At 46.6% G+C, this 20,475-nt stretch overlaps 1 protein-coding gene across 1 annotated transcript in view; it reads left to right on the plus strand.

The window, feature by feature from the left end:
- Positions 1–20,475, plus strand: part of vps13d (vacuolar protein sorting 13 homolog D) — a 90,688-nt gene that overhangs the window by 11,599 nt on the left and 58,614 nt on the right. Inside the window, exons 11-26 of the mRNA XM_083769549.1 lie at positions 495–596; positions 1,122–1,308; positions 1,579–1,758; positions 2,031–2,161; positions 2,720–2,771; positions 3,137–3,319; positions 5,529–5,659; positions 5,747–5,879; positions 6,389–8,647; positions 9,099–9,250; positions 10,126–10,665; positions 11,405–11,959; positions 12,510–12,600; positions 12,767–12,893; positions 18,230–18,410; positions 19,861–20,043. Coding sequence (XP_083625675.1) covers positions 495–596; positions 1,122–1,308; positions 1,579–1,758; positions 2,031–2,161; positions 2,720–2,771; positions 3,137–3,319; positions 5,529–5,659; positions 5,747–5,879; positions 6,389–8,647; positions 9,099–9,250; positions 10,126–10,665; positions 11,405–11,959; positions 12,510–12,600; positions 12,767–12,893; positions 18,230–18,410; positions 19,861–20,043 — 5,187 coding nt within the window. The remainder of the gene's footprint in view (positions 1–494; positions 597–1,121; positions 1,309–1,578; positions 1,759–2,030; positions 2,162–2,719; positions 2,772–3,136; positions 3,320–5,528; positions 5,660–5,746; positions 5,880–6,388; positions 8,648–9,098; positions 9,251–10,125; positions 10,666–11,404; positions 11,960–12,509; positions 12,601–12,766; positions 12,894–18,229; positions 18,411–19,860; positions 20,044–20,475) is intronic.

Genomic DNA, 20,475 nt, shown 5'->3' on the forward strand with positions numbered 1-20,475 from the left:
TGGGGATCCTTGACATGAAAACATTTGAGAACCACTGACATAGAAACATAGGGTTTTCAAGAAAACTGTCAGGATTTAGAAGACATTTTGTAGAATCGTCCTCAGGTTGAGGTAAAGCAATGAGTGTTGCTTTCTAGTGACAGGGTGGCGGGGGCATTCGAACAGGGGGCTAAATATGTAATTGTTTTCACAAAATCTTATGCCGATTTCTTTATTGTTATTTACTCAGGAAATTACATCTGACCGCTTAAATTTGTATTATTGGGAGAAGATCCTCCGTGCGCACACTTCATGCTTGTGAACAACTTGGCGCCAAATGACTCATACACGAGCTGATTCTGGGTCTGACAGCGAACCGTGGGTTCGACTCCCATTCGCAGTCTTTTTTTGCCATGTCTCTCCCCATCTCTCTCCACCTGTTTCCTTTCCTGTCCGTCTCTACTGTGAAATTTAACTAAAGGCCTTGATTGAATGTCCATGTCTTTGTATTACAGTTTGACCTGGAGAGAGTGGAAGATGAGCAGACTCTGGAGGAACTACAGATTCTAAGGGAACTGGTCCACGACCGCTTCCGAAAGGAAGAGGAGATCGCAGAGGCAAGCTAAGATGATTTGCAGTAGACAGACCTTTGGCATTAGAGAAACCCAGCCAGTAGTGTTGATCTCGTTGACTAATGCTATGACGAAGAATGTTCATCGACTACCTTTTTTCACTGACCGAAACTAAACGAAAGCTAAGCTATGATGACTAAAACTGAGACTAAATATAATGACAACGCGTTGTGAGCTTGTAAAGTGTAAAATCAGACATCAAGGCCCGCCAAAATACATTTTAGTCAAGTAAATCAACTGTAGATTTAGTCAACTAAAATCTTATGATATTTAGTCGACTATAACTAGAAGCATTCCAGGTGCCTAAAATGTGACTAAAACCAAATTAAAACTTTTCAAGAGACTATGACTAAAACTAACAAAATAATTTGCTGTAACAAACAACAAAACCATTAGCTCTTCTACAGTACATGTTCAGATGGATAACATCCAGATAGGCCTCATGTATATTACGGTTTTATCTGTAGTGTTGTTTTCTCCGCTCACTGTCTTTCCGTTCTCCGTTCCTAGAGTGTGCGCGAGCCAGCTAGCACCCCTCCGTCCTCCTGTTTGGTACCCAGCAGCACCATCCCCAAGAGCGGCAGCTCTGGGATGATCCAGTACCTGCAGTCCTGGTTCCCTGGTTGGGGAGGCTGGTATGGAGATACCCAAGTCCCAGAGGAACTCCTACCAAGCCCTGGCACCTGGGATATTTTGGGTGAGAAACACGTAACACTTATTTTGCCCCAAAAACGTTTCCACCAAGACGTGGAACAACTCAAGCACTAATCTACAAGCTCAATGTATCACTTTGTGTGAGCTTGTAGACTGCTATAAAGATGACAAATATATATCAACCTGGTTAATTGTTAAAGCTATGTTAACCATTTAATGGTTAACATACTGTAGCACTAATAATTAATATGAAAATGAATAAAGCAACATGAAACAACTTGGTAAACTTTAACCCCGCTCCTGACCTCAACAGAGACAGAAGACCTGTTCGACCCACTGGAGGACTCTCAAACCCTGAACACGTTCACCAGGAGAGACCACCTGTTTGCTCGCATGGAGTTCCTGTTGGAGAAGGGCGGGGTGACTCTGTTCCACCAGGACAGGAGAGGGGACACCCTGCACGAAAGTGGGGTCATCCAGCTGGAATTCTCAGGTATATGTGATCAGTTGATTGAAGGAGCAGTTATCTTCTGGCTTGATTCATATTATATTCTGATGATGTAATTGGAGAGTTTAGCACTTGTGTTTGTAAAACATGCTCTATATACAGTATATATACACAAGGTGGATTGGATTGGATTGAACAAAGTTCACATGAAACAAAATATCATAGTATTCCAGCAAGGAAAAAAACTAAATCACGAGAAATATATCACGTGAGGAAAAACATTATAATGCAATCCAGTGGTTTTGTTTTCCTGTCAGGGGTTAAGGTGATCGTGGAGTCGCTACCTCGCTCAGAGTCTTCTCTGCTGTCTGTCAAGCTCGGAGGATTGTTCCTGAGGGACCTGACCACACAAGGCTCCATCTTCCCTGTCCTTGTGGCTCCAAAAACGGTGAGGGAAATACACAGTTGCTATTAGGTAGAAACCGTTCCTCTTTTTTTCTTCTTTTTCTTTTTTTTTTTGTAAATAAATGTCCTATTTAGTTGTACGAAAGTAATGCTTGAAAGTGGCGAAAATAGCCCATCAAGCTCTGTGAGCTTGTAGATGTGCTATTTGTTTTGCTATTGATTCATCAAACGTATGTATTATGTACGTATGTATCAAAAGCATTAACACAAGTATTAACACAAGCTTTTGGCTAAATAAAATAACTACAGTGGATCAATTGGAACACAGTTTATTTCTTCCATTTCCTGAAAAGCAATGGTTTTTGCCCCACATCTTTCTGGAATTGCACGTTTTCAGATCCGATAAGATAAACATTTAAAGTAGGAAGCAAATCGGTGTCGTGCTGTTAAAATCACTACAGACATAATGCACTGCCTCCTTGCCTAACTTTGTAGCTGTGTTTATCCTGCAGCTTATCCTCAATAAGTCATTATGTAAAAACATAAAAAGAGTAGTATATGTCATTAACAGTGTTAATCGTTGTGCCGTCGTTTGTTGCAGGACAAGATTGTCATTGCCGTCCATCAACCTGGGCAGTCCAGCAGGAGTTCAGGTGAGATTACCATTCTCTGTGCTCTTAAACTGACTTTAAGCACTGTTTTTTGTTTGTTTTTTTAATCACAGGTTTTGGACCTTTTACTTTTCAGGAAATAACCTGTGTTCCAATGGATCTAGTGTAGTTTTACTATAGTTTATCTCCTATAAAAGCTGCAACGCTTGTAGATTGGCTATTTTCATTGCTTTTGCATGACACTAGTGTATAACATTGTAACATATAATATGGACAGCAATGATACCCTTTCTCCATGTTGGGTGCATTGGGTCGGCATGCATCAGTCCCTGCCCTCCACTTCCCAACTCGTATGCATGTACATTACAAGGTACTGTACATATACATGTTTTCTGGGTGTTTGGCAGGAACCACTGCAGATTCTTCCGCGGCGGCGCCTGTGTTTGAGATGATCTACGAGCGTAACCCTGTGAGGTGCAAATTCGAGAGAAGACTTGAAGTGAACACTAGTCCTCTGAACATCATTTACAATCCACAAGCAATCAAGAAAGTGACAGAGTTCTTCTACAAAGGACGGGTCCACCCTTCCGGTGAGTCAAGTCACAGACATTTTTTTTACACTGTGGCTGCAGGCCAAGATGTCTAGAACAGGGTTTATATGTATGTACATGTACGGTTTGCTTTGTTCTCAAACTGCTCACTAGTTTATTTATCTAACTAACTGGTAGTAGTAGCTAAAGATGGGACAGGAAAGCCAGGCCAGTCCACTCCGTTATTAGACTCTGTCTACCTGTATGGGTAGAGGCCACCTAGGAAACATAATGGTTCCAGGTTTGATTCCCGGCTTTGTGTTGAAGTGTCCCTGAGCAAGAATCACTTAAACCCTAACTCACCCTAAACCATCTGAGCAGTTGCTAGGAATGGAGCTGAAAACTGAAATTTCCCATGCAGGATTAACCCTTCCAACGCAACTCATTGAGTTGCAAGGAGTTGCATTGGTGTGGTTGAACCATAGACTGTAAAAAAATATGGACAAAGCGTTCCCCGGGTCTAACATGGACGTAAAATGAAGCCTGTTATTCCTGCACTGTAAGTCACCATCTTCCTAGATCCGTTTGGGCCCAGCTGGCCATTGGCTGGCTCCGTTTTGGCCCAGCTGGCCATTGGCTGGCCCAGACAACGAGGCGGGACTTCCCCCCTTCTTCTCTGTTGGTTTTTATTTTGACTCGAGTGGGAGGGGAATCCCGATCATAGACTGTAACGGTAGCCACGCCCCTCAGAACATACGCGACTTTATGGTAAAAAAAAATATTAATGGGACCATAATTTTCCAAAAAGAATATTATGACATTAGAAATGAGACTTTAAACTAGTGACTGGAAGCAGAAAGTATTCATGACCATGTTTATTAAGGTAATACAGTATAGGTGAAGTTGGGCCCAAATACATGGACTTCTATGGGGCTATGGGTTTTTCTGGGTCCAATGACAGCGCCACAACAGGCCATTATATGAACTACGATTTCCTTAGTGGCTTCACAAAATATCTGTCTGACTGCCCCCCTGGGTTGAACTTAAAAAACGTTTCGTCCCAACCCGACCCTTTGGTTGTGGTTTGGGCTTAACAGACCAAAACGTTGTTATTCCCATGAAAACCTTGCATTTTGAAGAGTGCAGGAGTTTTTTCTTTCAGTAAATTAGGGCCCTTGTTTCAGAGCATGTGAGCGGAGCGGAGCGGATTTTGAAGTGAGCGCGGAGTGGGTTTTAAAATGGGTCAGAGTGACTTCTGGAGCGAGAACTGTCCTCCGCTCCGAGCCGCTCAGTGCACACGGCACTGTGCACAAAATCATATGTTTGAGCATGCTCGGTCCCTCCCAGTAGGCTACCGGGTCCACAATGCACCTGTGCTTTGACAACAACGTGAAAACATGGAGTTTGCGTATTATAAAAAAAAATATCGTGAAAACAACTGACGATGATGGTGCAGAGACGGAATGTGCAGAGTATGTTACCCTCGGCAAAGATTCTTCTTGGAATCTGAAGAGACCGAAATCAAACTAATTTACATCATGCTCCAAAAAAGACGAAACGAAGGCCTTCAGGTTTAATTAGACAATTTCAGGAAAACAGCATTTTCTTAAATTTTTTCCCCCGTAATTTGTTTCTGCTGAGCGGGCATATCTGAGTGGAGCACGGAGCGGGAGCGCTCGATGCGTAAATGAAGGTGAGCGCTGAGCGAGCGTAGAGCGGCGTGGGGGGGGGGGAATCAACACTAGCGAATGCGAGCGGAACTAAAGCCGTCCAGAGCGAAGAGCGGATTTCTCGGCCGCTCCGCTCACATGCTCTGCCTTGTTTGGTCTCCTCCTACAGACCTGTGGCCTTTGTACAGTACTGTAGGCATGCAAAAGTCTTGTAGTCAGTGATTTAAAAAAATAAAGTATGAAGAGCCCTGGGGAATGCATTTCATTATTCTTGTAAACGATTAAGTCTTTATGAGGCTGATTATTGGCGTGTGGTCTGACCACCATGATATCGTAATGAATGACACTTATATAAATGTACAAATGTAAATGAGCAGCACATCCATACTAGAGGGAAAGGGTGGTGTGGTTTAGCTTAAATAAAACGTTTTGTCCCGACGCGGCCCTTTGGTGTGGTTTGGGCTTTAGACCTTCATCAGCTTAATGTTTTGGGGATTCAAAGAAAATTTACCAGAACATGAATATTACAAAGAAAGACACTTTCTACAATGTTTATCCATTATGTAATCAGTTGATTTGTGTGTTCATTTGTTTCCCAGGTTTTGGATACCAGTCAGAGTTGGAGCTGAGAGTAGCAGAAGCTGCCAGGAGGCAGTACAACAAGCTGAAGATGCAGACCAAAGCAGAGATCAGACAGACTATTGATCAGCTGCTCGTTGGAGAGTTCATTGTAAGAAGTAGATTAAGTGAAATCAAAGGTGAAATTGATGATTAAATCACATCCAACTAACTCCTACTGTTCTATTGGCCACGGCAGGAGAACATTAAGCGCTGGACCATGAAACTGGACATCTGTGCACCCCAGGTGATTTTCCCCGATGACTTCCAATCAGGTGACCCTATGCTAGTCGTTGTGGATTTGGGCAGAATTCTACTTACCAACTCTCAAGGTAAAATAGCATACATACTGTAGGAGTACCCAAGTGATATTTCTGCACTGTCGGGTGCAAACAAACCATGTCTTTTCAAATTGAAAACAGCAACGTTTTCCAATGGCTCTAATGGAGTTACAACATTTACAATTTAGGCATTTAGCAGACTCTTAATCCAGAGCGATTTACAGTAAACAAGAACAAAACATGGTTAATTCATCATATACATAACAATTGTCATTATTAATAATACGTAAGCTAAGAACCTAACAGTGGAATATCTATATAATGAAACTATGCATATACTATATAGTGCTATGTCTACATAATGCCATCTACATAAAATGCTATCATTTCGCCACAATCTTACAGGCGAAAAAAGGTTTTATAGTTTATTTTTTATTTTTTCTCTATCAATTTACTAGAGAGTCAAGGTTTCCATCCGACAGTGATGATATCAGCCTTTTTTAATGGCAGTTCAGTTTTACAAAATCATCTTATACCTGTCATTTGTGTTCCTTTTGAAGATGATACCAAGGCCAAATCAAAAGCCACTCAACCAGAAGGGGAGGAATTCAGTGACGATGAAGATGAATATCAGACTCCACTTGGCACACCCCCAGAGTCTCCAGCTCCTGAACCGGAAATGCCTTTTAAAGAACAGCCCAAGAGTCCTGAACTTTCTTGCCTTACATCCCCCGGAAGTAGCCAGGCATACAGCAAGAAGCTTTATGAGAAGTACTCCCTGTCCTTCAAGGACCTGCAGATCATGGTTGGCCGCTATAAGGACAACTGGAAACACCTCCAGGAGAGTGAGGTAGGGCCCACCCATGTGGTAGAGAAGTTCAACGTCTTATTGCAACTGGAGCAGAGACTGCGCTACACCTCAGACCCCCAGCTGCCCGGGGCGGTCCTGACGGCAACCCTCCCTGACCTGAAGGTTCACATCAACCTGGAGAAAATGACTGCCCTCAGGAGCTGCCTGGCCAGGCTGAGTAGCCCCACTGCGGGGGAAGAGGCAGAAGAAGGCCAACATGACAAGTCCCCCGACCCTATGACTCTGCGGCACGAAAAGATCTTTCAGAGGGAGGACAGCTCGTGGAAGCTCCAGGGTTCCACCAAGAACCTGACCCAGAGCGTGACGACTCTGGAGCAGCACACGCGAGAAGTGCTGGTGGAATCCCGCCTCCTTCTGGCCGAGTTCAACGTCAACTACATGCAGCTCGGTGTGGAGAGTGACGGGCGCTACATCTCGGTCCTCAAGGTCTTTGGCACCAAGGCTCATTTTGTCAAGCGGCCTTATGACGCCGAAGTCTCCCTGACTGTCCATGGCCTTCTGTTGGTTGACACATTACAGACCTATGGCTCAGACTTCGACCTCTTGGTGGCCTCTCACAAGCACCTTAGCTTTGACTTGCCAACAGGCAGCATCCGAGAGAGCCAGCCTTCATCACCAGTCTCGCCTGAAAGAATGGCTACTGATCCAAACATTCATGGGACATCGTCTGAAGTGCCTCCTTTCAGTTCCTTTCTCAGGGATCAAGAGGCCCTTATTAAACTGGAGTACCAGTTTGTCAGCTCAGACTGCCCCTCTATGAACCTGGACAGTTCCCTCCAGGTGACAACCATGCAGGTCAATAGCTTGGACATTATCGTCAACCCTGAAACCATGGTGGAGCTGCTCAAGTTCCTCCAGAAGTCTTTCCCCAAAGACGAGAGTAGCTGGACTCCGCCAACGCAACAACCTGCCACTCAGCCTGAAGATGACGAGCAGAGAGAGGAGACCTACCAGTCCACTTATGACCAGAACATAGAGCTAACAGTGGAGATCCATCGCCTCAACCTGCTACTCCTCAGGACCGTCTCTACTGGTGCCGTCTTAGGTGCAGAAAAGAAAGGGTTGAAAATAGCAACGGCCAGCATCAGTGGCACCAAGGTCAACGTGTCCATGGGCAGCCGTTTGGATGTCAATGGTTCCTTGGGGTCGATGCAGTTGGTGGACCTGACTCAGGAAGGGAGCAGAAGTCAATTTGTGGTCAGCATCGGAAATGTGGAGGATGACTCCTCACCTTCGGGCGGCGTATCCTTTTTTGCAGACACACCAGGCTCCTCTTCGGAAGCCTTGAACTTCCACTTTCTGGAGAAATCCCAGGGGGAGTGCTCATTGCAGCTCCAGATGGCATCCTTGCACTACAACCACTCGGCCAAGTTCCTGAAGGAGCTTACTTTGTCTGCCAACGAAGTGGAAGACAACTTCCGCTTGATGTTGAAAAGCGCTGCCACCAAAGTTTCGACGGTCCTGGTCAATAAGACGGCAGAGTACACTGGCATGGTTTCTCTTTTTGAGACTCCCTCACGGAGAGGTCGTACTCAGAGCCATAATTGGCTCGACTCGACATACGAGGATGAGGTGGATCTCACTGTAGTAGAGGAGGAACCCACCTCAGACTCCTACTTTGTAAAGTTGACCCTTAACATCAGCATTGAATCGCCAGTTGTGTCGATTCCACGCAAGCCTGGCCACCATGAGCTTTTGGTGGGTCACTTGGGCAGCATAAAGATCCAAAACTTTGTTACTGGGCAGGACTCTGAAGGAGAGCGATTGCAGGTGCTGGTGAAAGATATCCGGCTTTACTCGCTCAATACGAGCCATCTGGTTTTGAGGAAGGCACCCAGAAATGACCTGCCGAGCACCGGCATGTCACCTTCCCACAATGGGGGCATCAGTCAGGATGAGCCACAGTTCACACGTCATGACTTTTTTGACTATCTCAGTCGGGGAAAAGGTGAGAAGACGTCTGAGGATATTTTTGCATTCATAACGGTACAATTTGTGCATTTGTTTGCGTATAAATATTGTTTCTGTCCAGAGGAAACCTCATAACTCCATTTTCAGGATTTTGATTTTATTCCATAAATCAGTGCTATTGAACACCCTACGTCTGTGTGTTGTTTTGAAAATATTGAACCAATGGAAAGTAGTAAGTGCATTGGAGAAAAAAAAATCTGTCTGCTAAAACGGCTAACTCTACCACCTGCAAGTAGTTGACAATATCTAAAGTCACAACACCAACTTTGATGAGGCAGTATTGCATCGTTTAAAATTCATAAGGTTTTATTAATTTCCTTAAAACGTATACTTTTAATTTTGGAGTTATGAGGTTTCCTCCGGACAGCAGAGATATGCAATGTCTACATTTTAATTGCTTTAAAACATTAATTTGTTTTCTCTGATAGCATTCCATATATTGAAGGACACCACCATCCAGTTCACCGTGGAGAAAATTGCCATTGATGAAGACATCCAGTTCAACTTTCTCACCGCTGATGAGCCCTGCCAGAGCTCAGGATTAATGAAGATCCAGGGCAAATTTGTGAATCCTGTTCAGGTAGCGTAGTAACACGTAGTGTTTATGTTTCTAAAGCAGTGGTTTTCAACCCTTTTCACATCAAGGCCGATTATTTATTCATCCTTTGAGCCACGGACCATGATGACCATGATGACATTTAGCCTCTCTGACCCGAAGCTAAAGAATATTAATACGATTTTGTCTACAATTCCGATTGCGTAGACTTGTTGTAAATTAAGTAATGCAGATGTTAAACAATAATGTAACTCTTGAGAGCGTAACATTTTGAGAGCGTAAAATGTTATGATCTCAAGAGTTAAAGATCTATAAGGGTGAGGGGTCCTTTTGGTTACCAGCTCTCCATCATTTAGCTGAAGGACCACCGGTGGTCCCCGGACCACTGGTTGAAAACCACTGTTCTAAAGAAATTATCAAGAGTGCCATATAACCACATTTACCTTGGCATTGCTATTTTGGGGACATTTTCTACAATTCTTCTAATTGTCAAAAATAGCTGTTAATATGATGTTTATAAATATAAGCTCACAATGTCCCATAGTGTGATCATGCATTGTACGTGTGTATAGACACACATACTGTATATCTTTACTTATTGTTTCATTGGGCAGATATTCTACTGTTAGATGGATGTTAAGTTCTTAGCTTACTTATGATCCTTGATGACTATTTCTATGTTTTTAATGTACTGTATTACCATGTGTTGTTCTGGCATACTGTAAATCACTCTGGATTAAGAGTGTCTGCAAAATGCCTAAATTGTAAATTGTGTGCTTGTAGATTGCCTATTTTCATTATTTGTCATACGATTTGTGATTAACAGTTGGAGTTACTGTTATGTTTGTCTCACTCTCTTTCATTTAAAATGAAATGCATTGTCTTTTCTGGCCAACTAGGTGTTCCTGTGCAAGCCGGTGTACGAGCAGGTGCTCCAGACTCTGGACAACCTCTCCCTAATCGAGGAGCAGCGCGGGACACCGTGTCACGAGCCGCCGACGCCGCCGCCTCCGACCCCCTCCTCCACCAAACCTCACCGCTTCCCGGACCCCCGGGGCGGCTTGTTCGCCAGGGACCCTCCTCACGCCGGCCTCGTCTCGTACACCCACCTCGCTTCCCTGTCAGACTCCCTCTCCTTTCCCGCCACGCCGCTGACGCCTCACAGCAACCAGCCATGTCTGGAGCTGCCGCTGTTCACTCAGGTGAGAGCCACCTTCAGCGTGGCGGAGCTTCAGGTGCAGCTGAGCGCCGACCTGTCGCAGGGCTCCCAGGGTCTGGTCAGCCTCCGCTTCCAGGACCTGGAGGGGGACTTCACCAAGGACCACCCGCACTCGCTGGCCGTCCAGTTCGCCCTGCGCTCGCTGCTGATGGAGGACCTGCTGGAGCGGAACCCTGAGTCCAAGTACAAGCACCTGATGGTGTCCCGCGGAGCTCCCAAGGCAAGTTCTCAGTCTGCACCACTGAGTTCAGTCATTTGGATGGAAGCATGTTGCACATCGAAATTAGCCCATCTGCAAGCTCTGAATGAGTCTGCGACGCATTCAGAGCTTGCAGATAGGCTTTTTTCGGTAACCATTAACATTCAGTAGATTTTCTGTGGTGTGGGGTTTTCTGGCTCAAACAAGTGCTCAGGTTTTCCTGTGGACTGTGATCTAAGAGTCCACAAATCCCACATATGACAAGAATTTGCCAGCAAATGTCACTGTTGGGGGATTTTGCCTATTGTCATTGCAGCTCAAAAGGCTTCAGAACACACAGAGAAAACCCCAGACCACAGACAACCCACTGAATGTTCAAAGTTCAGCTTGTGTGGGTGTAATTGAGGTCATAAAACCTAAAAGAAAAAGGAAAAATAAAAATACATGAAAATGAATGTCATGGAACCTTTAATCCATGTTCCCCAAGGCCTCCACCTTTAATTAACCTTTAATCCATGTTCCCCAAGGCCTCCACCTTTAATTAACCTTTAATCCATGTTCCCCAAGGCCTCCACCTTTAATTAACCTTTAATCCATGTTCCCCAAGGCCTCCACCTTTAATTAACCTTTAATTAACCTTTAATCCATGTTCCCCAAGGCCTCCACCTTTAATTAACCTTTAATTAACCTTTAATCCATGTTCCCCAAGGCCTCCACCTTTAATTAACCTTTAATTAACCTTTAATCCATGTTCCCCAAGGCCTCCACCTTCAGCCCCAAGGAGTACCTGTCCCAGAGCTGTCCGTCGGCGTCCAACGCGCTCTGCCCCGACATGCCGCGCTCGCTGCCCGCGCACATGGAGGAGGCGCGCAACGTCTTCCAGCTGTACCAGAGGCATCCCAGCACGCCTTCGGCCAAGGCCAAGAAGGACCCGGCCTGCCCCAGCACCCCGCCGCCGTCGCCCTCCCGCAACACGCCCTCCCCGCACCCGCCCCCCGACTTCGACGACTCGCTCGTGCACATCAACGTGCTGTTGGTGGATCGGCGCCACCCGGAGTTCAAAGCGCGCTACGGCGGCGTGGGGCGCAGCATCGACGTCGACTTCAACTGCCTGGACGTGTTGATCACGCTGCAGACGTGGGTGGTCATCCTCGACTTCTTCGGCATCGGCTCCACTGCCAATAACCATGCGGTGAAACCTGCCTTGTCGCCGCAGCTCGAGCCAGGGCATCGTCTGTACGAGCCAGACTCATTTTACCCAGATATCGTGGAGGAGGAGGCGATTGAAATAGTCAACACTAAGTTTGACCTCAAGGTAGGTCTCCGGTAATTTCAATCTATTTGGAATGCAATATTTAAGCTATAATCCTTCAGCTCATGCTATACCATGAGATATTGCCACTGGCATATAAATGCATAATAACTTCCACATATGAGCCCCATTAATAAGAGAGGGTACCGTAGACCTGCAGCACATACTGTATCAAGTTTATTATTGTGATTATTATACCACATTTTCATTATCAATATTTTACGATAATATCTATCAGTATTATCATAATCTGAATCTGAATATGACTGAATATGGGACAGGGTCCAGGGAGTTATTGGTTACTATTTCAGTAGCTGTGGTGTCTATATTGAATTCATATTTGAACATTTTCAGAAAACTTAGTTCAGTATTGGAGTTTTTAGAATCGGCCTCAGCCCTAAATGGATTAGTTGCCAAATGTTGTGATGGCCAAAATGGCTGTTTTCCGCAAAGATATTTTGGGTTCTCTTTAAATGAAGATATACCATAATACGGCATAGTCAAAAAAACTAAACAAAAACACAGTAATGGATGTTTGCCTTTCCTTTCACAGGTGCATTCCCTGTCTCTTGTGCTAAACAAGAAAACCAATGAGCTTGCGAAAGCAAGTGTTTCCAAATTATCTGCACATCTGGAATTTACTGGTTTGTAAAATAAAACAAAAAGGCCATAACATGTACAATGCTCTCTGCATTCATAATAATAATATACCATTCATCAAATAATCGCCATTCATGATCGAAATAGTGTAAATAGTGACTTTACAACATTGTGATTTAATGTCCTTACACCAAATGTTATATATTTCAGAGGGTGACATGGAATTGCACGGGAGTCTGGGAAGCTTATCTCTGAGTGACCTCACCCCACACGGTGACCTGTACAGAGAACGCTTCACCACACGGGGAGGGGAGGCCTTGGTGTTCAACATCTACAAGTATGTACAATATCACTTAGTTCCATTGTGCTATAATTGCTTAAAGGACCTATAACATAAAATTAAACTTTTTCAATTTATTTTCTGTTTTTGGGGCTCCCATATGTGTTTTCTATCCCCACAAATAAGCAATTTTGAACAATCAGGCTTTCATATCATACAGCTGTTTTAATGGAAATTGCTCTCAGGAACAGCTCAACTGATGTTGGCCTCATCGTGATGTCATCAATGTCACCCTACTTTGTATAATTCCTCCTCTTCTTCAGTCTTCAGTTCCAAATTTGCACTTCCACTTTGTTTACAATGTCCACCATTGTTGATTTTCCAAACTGGCATGGCATGACAAGGACTGGTTATATCAGAGTGGTGATTGAGGCTCAAACCATTAGAAATAACTAGGGGTTACGTATGTAACCAAAGTTCTATAACAGCGAGCAAGGCTGCTCACTTATGGGAGTTTGCGCCCCCTGGCGTAAACACAGAAGCATTTATATAAACTCACAGACAATTTTGGCTGGGACTTTAAGACGTCATGACGTTAAATCCCCGCCCGCCAGGGCACCAGTATAACAGAGCGTCAACGTCCCTACGTCTTCATTCGATAATAATTGTTCTCTTCTCAAGCAACAAGAAGGGAATCTTAGTGAGCAGCCTTGCTCGCTGTTATAGAACTTTGGTTACATACGTAACCCCTAGTTCTCATAATCAGCTTAGCAAGGCTGCTCACTTATGGGAGACTTCATTAACTCCCTTATTGTCATCGCGAAGTCTGGACCCCTAGGGCCCGTACCTTTATCTGTGAGCAAAGGACTACTGCACCCCATTGGGAAGGCTAATCAGACCTAAGTCTGCCATATGTGCCTAAGAGGGGCCGACAGAACAACCGTCTTAACACCCTGGAGAAAACCAACGTCCCCCGTGGGGAACTAAGTCTCTCCACTAACTGGAGGCCACGCCCAGGACCGCATGCGCCACTGGCGCCGCTGTCACATCCAGTCTATAGAAGGTGGCAAAGGTGGAAGACGATGCCCAACTTGCAGCGGAACAAACATCCTGAACAGAGACCCCCCTACAGAGGGCCCAGGACGATGCCATACCCCTCGTGGAATGTGCCTTCAACCCTACGGGAGGCACCATATTCCTGCCAGAGTAGGCCCGCTCTATAGCCTCCACGATCCACTGGGAAAGCCTAATCTTTGAGATAGGCAGTCCCACAGTCTTGGGATCCCAGGAGACAAACAGTTGTGTAGTCTTCCTCGTCGCCTCAGTCCTGTCCAAATACAACCTCAATGCCCTCACCGGACAGAGGTTATGCCTCCTCCTATCCTCCTCAGAGGCAAAGGGGGGCGGACAGAACGTCGCCAAGTCCATCGGAACCGGGGTAGCTAGGCGGTTCTTAGGTAAAAATGCCGGATTGGTCTTCATGACCACCCTTGCATCCCCATTGAACCTCATGCATTCCGCACTTGTGGACAAAGCATGGATATCACTGACCCTTTTAGCGGTCACCAAAGCTAATAATAACGCTGTCTTCAGCGACAATAGCTTCATACTCAACTCCTCCAAGGGCTCAAACGGTGGCTGGGACAGAGATCTCCAAAACCAAAGCAAGGTCCCACGAGGGGACCAGAGACTTGGTCACCGGATGAAGGTGGCTAGCCCCCTTCATGAACTGGCGCACCAGCGGGAGCTGGCCCACCGTCTTGTCCTCAAACCCGATGTGGCAGGCTGAGATAGCAGCCAGATACACTTTGACAGTACTAAAGGCTCTGCCTTTGTCCAAGAGGTCCTGGAGGAACGACAGAACGACTGGTGCTTGAAATGGCACAACTTGAGCTGGTGAACACCAGTCTTCAAACAACCGACACCTCATATCATAAGCATCCCTGGTCGACTGCGCCCTTGCACACTGAATAGTGTCGATGACGCTCTGGGGAAGACCCTCCGCGCCAAGATTCAACCTCTCACGGGCCAGGCCCAGAGGTCTAGATCTTCCGGCCGTGGGTGGAATATCTCCTTTCCCGCCTGGGTCAATAGGTCCCTGCGCAACGGAAGCTGCCAGGGCCGACCGTGCAAGAGAGGGACTATGTCCGACCTCCAAGAGCCCCACCCTGGGGCCACTAAGATCACTGACAGGCGCCGTGTCCTCACCCTCTCCAGCGTGGGAAGGATGAGAGACAACGGGGGAAACGCGTAAAGTGGGCCCTGGGGCCAACGGTGCGCCAAGTCATCCAAACCTAGCGGAGCCGTCCCTGCTATGGAGAAGAACAGAGGACACTTGCTGTTCTCTTCCGACGCAAACAGATCCACTCGTGGCTCACCGAACCTCCCCCACATCTGCCTGGCCACTGTCTTGTGCAGTGACCAAGCCGCATAGAGGTATCGGCCCCTGGACAACAGATCCGCCCCCGTGTTCTGGAGTCCCGGAACGTGGGAGGCTCTGAACGAAAGAAGGTGCTCGTCGCACCATAACGTCAGTCTGTGTGCAGTTTGGTGGACCGTAGGCCCCCCTGCTTGTTGATATAGCACATTGTCTGTGTACACTTCACAAAAGTCCTTGGACTTAGTGACAGTCCGAACGGAAGGACCAGATATTCGTATATCTGTCCCTTGAAGCCGAACCGCAGGAATTTTCTGTGTGGTGGGTAGATGGGAATGTGGAAATACGCGTCTCTGAAATCGAGAGTTGTATACCAGTCCCCTCGACGCATCATGCTTTGCTCGTGAGCATTTTGAAGCGAAACACTTTCAAATAGCCGTTCAGAGCACGTAGGTCTAGAATGGGCCGCATGCCCCCCCCCTTTCTTCTGCACGAGAAAGTAGCGGGAGTAAAACCCGGCGTTGCTCAGCTCCATGGACACCACACGTATAGCCTTCTTCTCCAGCAGAGACGTTATCTCGTCTTGGAGAACCTCGGCTGCCTGACCACTCGCTTGCGAAAACAGAACGCTCCCACAAGTGGGAGGTCTCCTGGCAAACTGTAGTTTGTAACCCTTCTGTTACACAGTAGACACAGCGCCAGAGGGGTTGAAGCCAGCTCATAGGTCGGCCTGTAGGGTTGAGCCTGCATGGGCCGCGCTCCAGACGCCGGGAGACAAGCGCCGATGACCTCTGTGTCAGTCTTCGTTTGTCCGTCGCGGGAGTGCATCTCCTCGAGAATGGACGCGAAGAGTGTCGAAGTGGAGACCTTCTGTTTCAATGGAGTGCGTCCCACTTTAGGGGACAGCTCCAGCCACCTGGCCCTCTCGAGGACCAGAAGTCTCGCCATGGTTCCGCCCACCATCTCCGCCTGGGCCTGAGTGAGACGGAGGAGCTCAAGGTGCAGGCGTCTCAACTCAGCCATGTGTTCGTTGGTAGGCTCGTCACCTGCCTCCAGCAGGACATGAGACGCTGACCCCTGCAGAAGGGTCGTGGCGTTCAGTGCTCTGGCCGCAGTTGAGGCGCACTTGTAGGCAGCTTTATTAAGTTTGGAGTCGTCCTTGTCCGCAGGCAAGGAGAAGTCCGGGTCCTCGTGGAAAACGTTGGGGTTGATACCCATGAGCCAGCCGGCGAAGGACTTGTCCATTGGAGGCATGGCCTCGAGGCCTGCCTCCCGTTGTCCTGCGCAGTCAAGCAGCTTCATGCCTCCACTCAGGGAGATGGAAGCTGAGTGAGGCTGTCTCCAAGACACCATGAGGGATTTCAGGAACCCGTCATCGAGGGGGATCTCAGCCTTGGTCTGGGACTTCACTGGGTTGCCCTGAATCCTCTTGCGAAACTGTTCGCATAGGGTGTCTTTAGCCACCGGAGGTTCAAGACTGGCCGGCCAGACCAGACCACAGCGGACTGTAGCCTTCTTGAACAGATCGACTATGTCAGTGTTGTCATAGTGGAGCTGCGGTTCAGCTGGAGCCGTCGGAGCTGCAGCGGTGCCGGCCGGTGCAACATCAGCAGTATCTGGTGCTGCAATGGGGGGGGCGACGTCGGCCGCTTGAGCGGCCTTGACGACTGGAGGCGGATCTGCCACCTCGGCGTCACTCTCGTTGCTGCTCTCTTCATCACCCTCCTCCTCATCAGAGGTGTAGGAGGATGCTGAGTCCCGAGATGAGGACTCCCGGGAGTTCATCTCGGTGTCGTCAGACATCTTATAATGCTAAGATGCACGTGGAAGCAATAAACAAGGCAAGAGGGGGGCCGACTCAGTAGGCAGCCACGTTTAAGTGGAAGCTAGGACAGAGCTATCACTAGCTGCTGTGAAAGACCGTCACTTTTCTTGCAATGCCAAGATACACGTGGACAAACAAGCCACAAACAAGGCTCCCTGGTTATAGAACTCCGGTTACACACGTAACCTCCAATTCTAATAATCAGTTTCACAAGGCTGCATGCCCGTAGGGAGCCGAGTTGGTAGGTAGTCACGTTAAAGTGAGGGCTAGGACAGAGCTATTGCTGGCTGCTGTGAAAGACCGTCACTTTATGTGGAGACTTAAAACAGGGCTGTCGCCAGCCACTGTAGAAGACGTCACGTGCGTGTGGAAGCTGAGAATAGGGCTATTGCTAGCCGTTATCAAAGACCGTCACACAACGTGGAAGCTAAACAGTATTATTACTATATGCTGCTCAGGTTACCACGCCGTCGAGGGTTTAGAAAAACCGCGGGACGTGTGTGTGTCGGCTAGAGCGGGCTATTACTAGCCACCGCTAACGCCGCCACACGTGTGGAAGCTAACAAAGGGTTGTGCACCGTTTCAAGCCCGTCACACGTTTGAGACCTTGAGGCCAACGAAAGTTTGTGTGGAAGCAAAAACTGGCTGTAGCTAGCCGCGTTACAGACCGTCACACAGGTAATTTAAGAAGCCAGCTAGGGCCGCCGGGCCACTACACAGAGCTAAATTACCCACTAAGTTAGTATTAACTTAGTAAAGAAAGCGGACTTATAGCCGTTTTAAAATGCATGTTATTTGCGCTTTAACCCATTTAGACCTGATATCAGATTTTTTTTTTTATCTTCAAAATCGTGACAGTTTTCTGAAAAACCTATGTTTCTATGTCAGTGGTGCTCAAAATATTTTTTGTCAATAACCCTATAGAATTATATGTATGTGGCCGGCGACCCACCATCTGACAATATTATGTAGTTCCAGGGACCTCCCAGAAGCAAAGATTTGAGTTAAAAACGTTCACTCTGAAAGAATATATATTCAAAGATGTGGCCACATTTTCACGAATTTTCAAAAATAGCAGATGTACAAGCTCGAGCTACGAGCTTGTAGATCTTGTAGATTGTACTGTACATGGCAAGGGCTAAGAGGACAATTGACGTACAGGAGGGGCTCAACCATTTCCCTCTTTGAAAGGTATGGCGAGCCCGACCCAGACCTGGAGCGGGAATGTGACATCAAGGTGTCCCTCCAGATGGCCTCTGTGCAGTACGTGCACACCCAGCGCTTCCAGGCCGAGGTGGTGGCCTTCATCCAACATTTCACCCAGTTACAGGATGTCCTCGGCAGGCAGAGGGCCGCCATGGAGGGCCAAGCCGTGAGTGATCGTTTCTTTAACCCATTAAGATTTCTGAAAAACCTTTAGCGGTATATGTGTATGTCAGACTTGTCAGTGGTGCTCAAACCTTTTCATGTCAAGGACCCCCAGAATTATATATATTTGGCCACAGACCCCAATCTGAAAATATTTTCACACATTATTATTAAAAAAAAAGAAAAGAAAAGCAGATCTACAAGCTCATAGCGTGGCACCCGGTGCTGCTTTATGAGCTTGTATATCTGCTATTTTTCAATAGCTAAAGTATTAAATAATGTGGCTAAAGTGACACAGATGTGTTCCAGGCCTTAACAGAAAGAAACTGGACCTTTATCAAGCCGCTACATTTCCACGTAGTGCATGTCACATCAAAGGGCATGGTTTTAACCATCAAAGGTTAAAATTAATCTTCTGGGCATTGCAAGAAGCCAGTCTTTCTTGTGCCCCCGTGTCCTGTTAAGAACAAGATTATCCCACTGGCATTAAGTCTGTCACTGTGTGCTGTCTTATCAAGAATACCAAGATGAGAGGACAGCGGGAGGCACGGAGACCTGCCACCTCGCATTAAGGTCCCCACCACGCTGACTCAGTCTCAGGACACCAGACATTTTTAGTTTGGGCTGTGGGCCAACCGTGGCTTAACATTTGGCAAGCCTTGGCTTAAGCAGAAGCTTATGGCTGTATTATGTCACTCCTTACTGTGTTTGATCCAAAGTACATACTTGGTTTCCTTTGATTAGCCGAGAGCTGGCTAAATATAGATTCACACTAACCCATCCCTCGTGTTTTCTTTTACAATCTCCCTCTTTACTCTAGTCTTATTTCCTCTTTATAGCTACCCTATCTGCCTGAATATTAGTCTACTTTTTTCCCAATGGAAATATCCTAAACAACGGGGTCATATTATAATTGGGGACTAGACTATTTGACATTCAATGTTCTTTTTCCACAAATGAGTCTCGAAAAATGGTGGTCGTCTTATAATCAGAGTCGTCGTATATTCGGGACAATACAGGTAACTTTATTTTCCGTATATATGTACAGTAAGTAGGCTCTACAGTGATTTTCAGAAAAAAAGGTCTGAGAATAAAATCACAATAACAATCGTCCTGTTCCTTTCCGAATTTAGCTGTTGACCGTTTGAATCCCCAGAGTCTCTTGAGCAAGGCAATTAACCCCTTAGTGTTAAAGTTCGAGACTCCAAAGGTCTATTGGGCAAGCGAAGGCTGGCCTCGGCTGCCTGTATGATGACCCAAAGTCCACCTGGCTCCATTGCCATTTTGAACTGTGTTTTCATAGATGGTGTCACTGCATCATTATAGGATAAGATTGTAAATAAAGTTATTAAACACACACACACACACACACACACACACACACCCTAATTTCTCACTCACATGCTGATTTTTTTCCCTGCCTCACACTCCTCCTCTGGTGATTCTGTGTGCAGGTGCGTGATCACCCTCAGAGAGCGTCTCGGGTGCTGTTGGACATCGAGGCGGGCGCCCCCGTGCTCTTAATCCCAGAGAGTTCCAGCTCGCCGCGCCTCATCGTGGCCAACCTGGGCCAGCTGCGCATACGCAACCGCTTCCTTCCCGCCGGCAGCCATGGTACCTTCTCGCTCTGGGACAAGGTAGAGAAACTTACCATGGTCCATTGCTTTTTCCCTTCTCTGGTGAGTCCTGTTGGCACACCGTTTCCACCCAAGCAATTAACTCCCCCTTATTAATTATGCACTTCTGCCCACCGCCTAACAACTGTATTGATCGAGCCGTTAATGCTGTCAAAAACTTCATACTTAACTTTATCATACTTGACATCTAAATTCAACGTAGTTCCGAGAACAGCGGCAAGAACGGCCGTTAATACAAACCTACACTTAACTGCTTTCCTTTGGAAACCATCCCAGTCAAAGCACATAACAGCCCCTAAAGTATTTTCGTTTGTTGTGCAATGCAGTTATTTAAAAAATCTCTGAATCAGTTCAGGTCGTATCTGATACTTCAGTGACTGCGGAGAGCAAAGGTCCGTTTCTCAGTGGATTTATCATCTATGAAAGTTAAAA

Source organism: Protomyctophum parallelum, assembly GCF_964188405.1.
Source record: "Protomyctophum parallelum genome assembly, chromosome: 7".
NCBI lineage: Eukaryota > Metazoa > Chordata > Actinopteri > Myctophiformes > Myctophidae > Protomyctophum > Protomyctophum parallelum.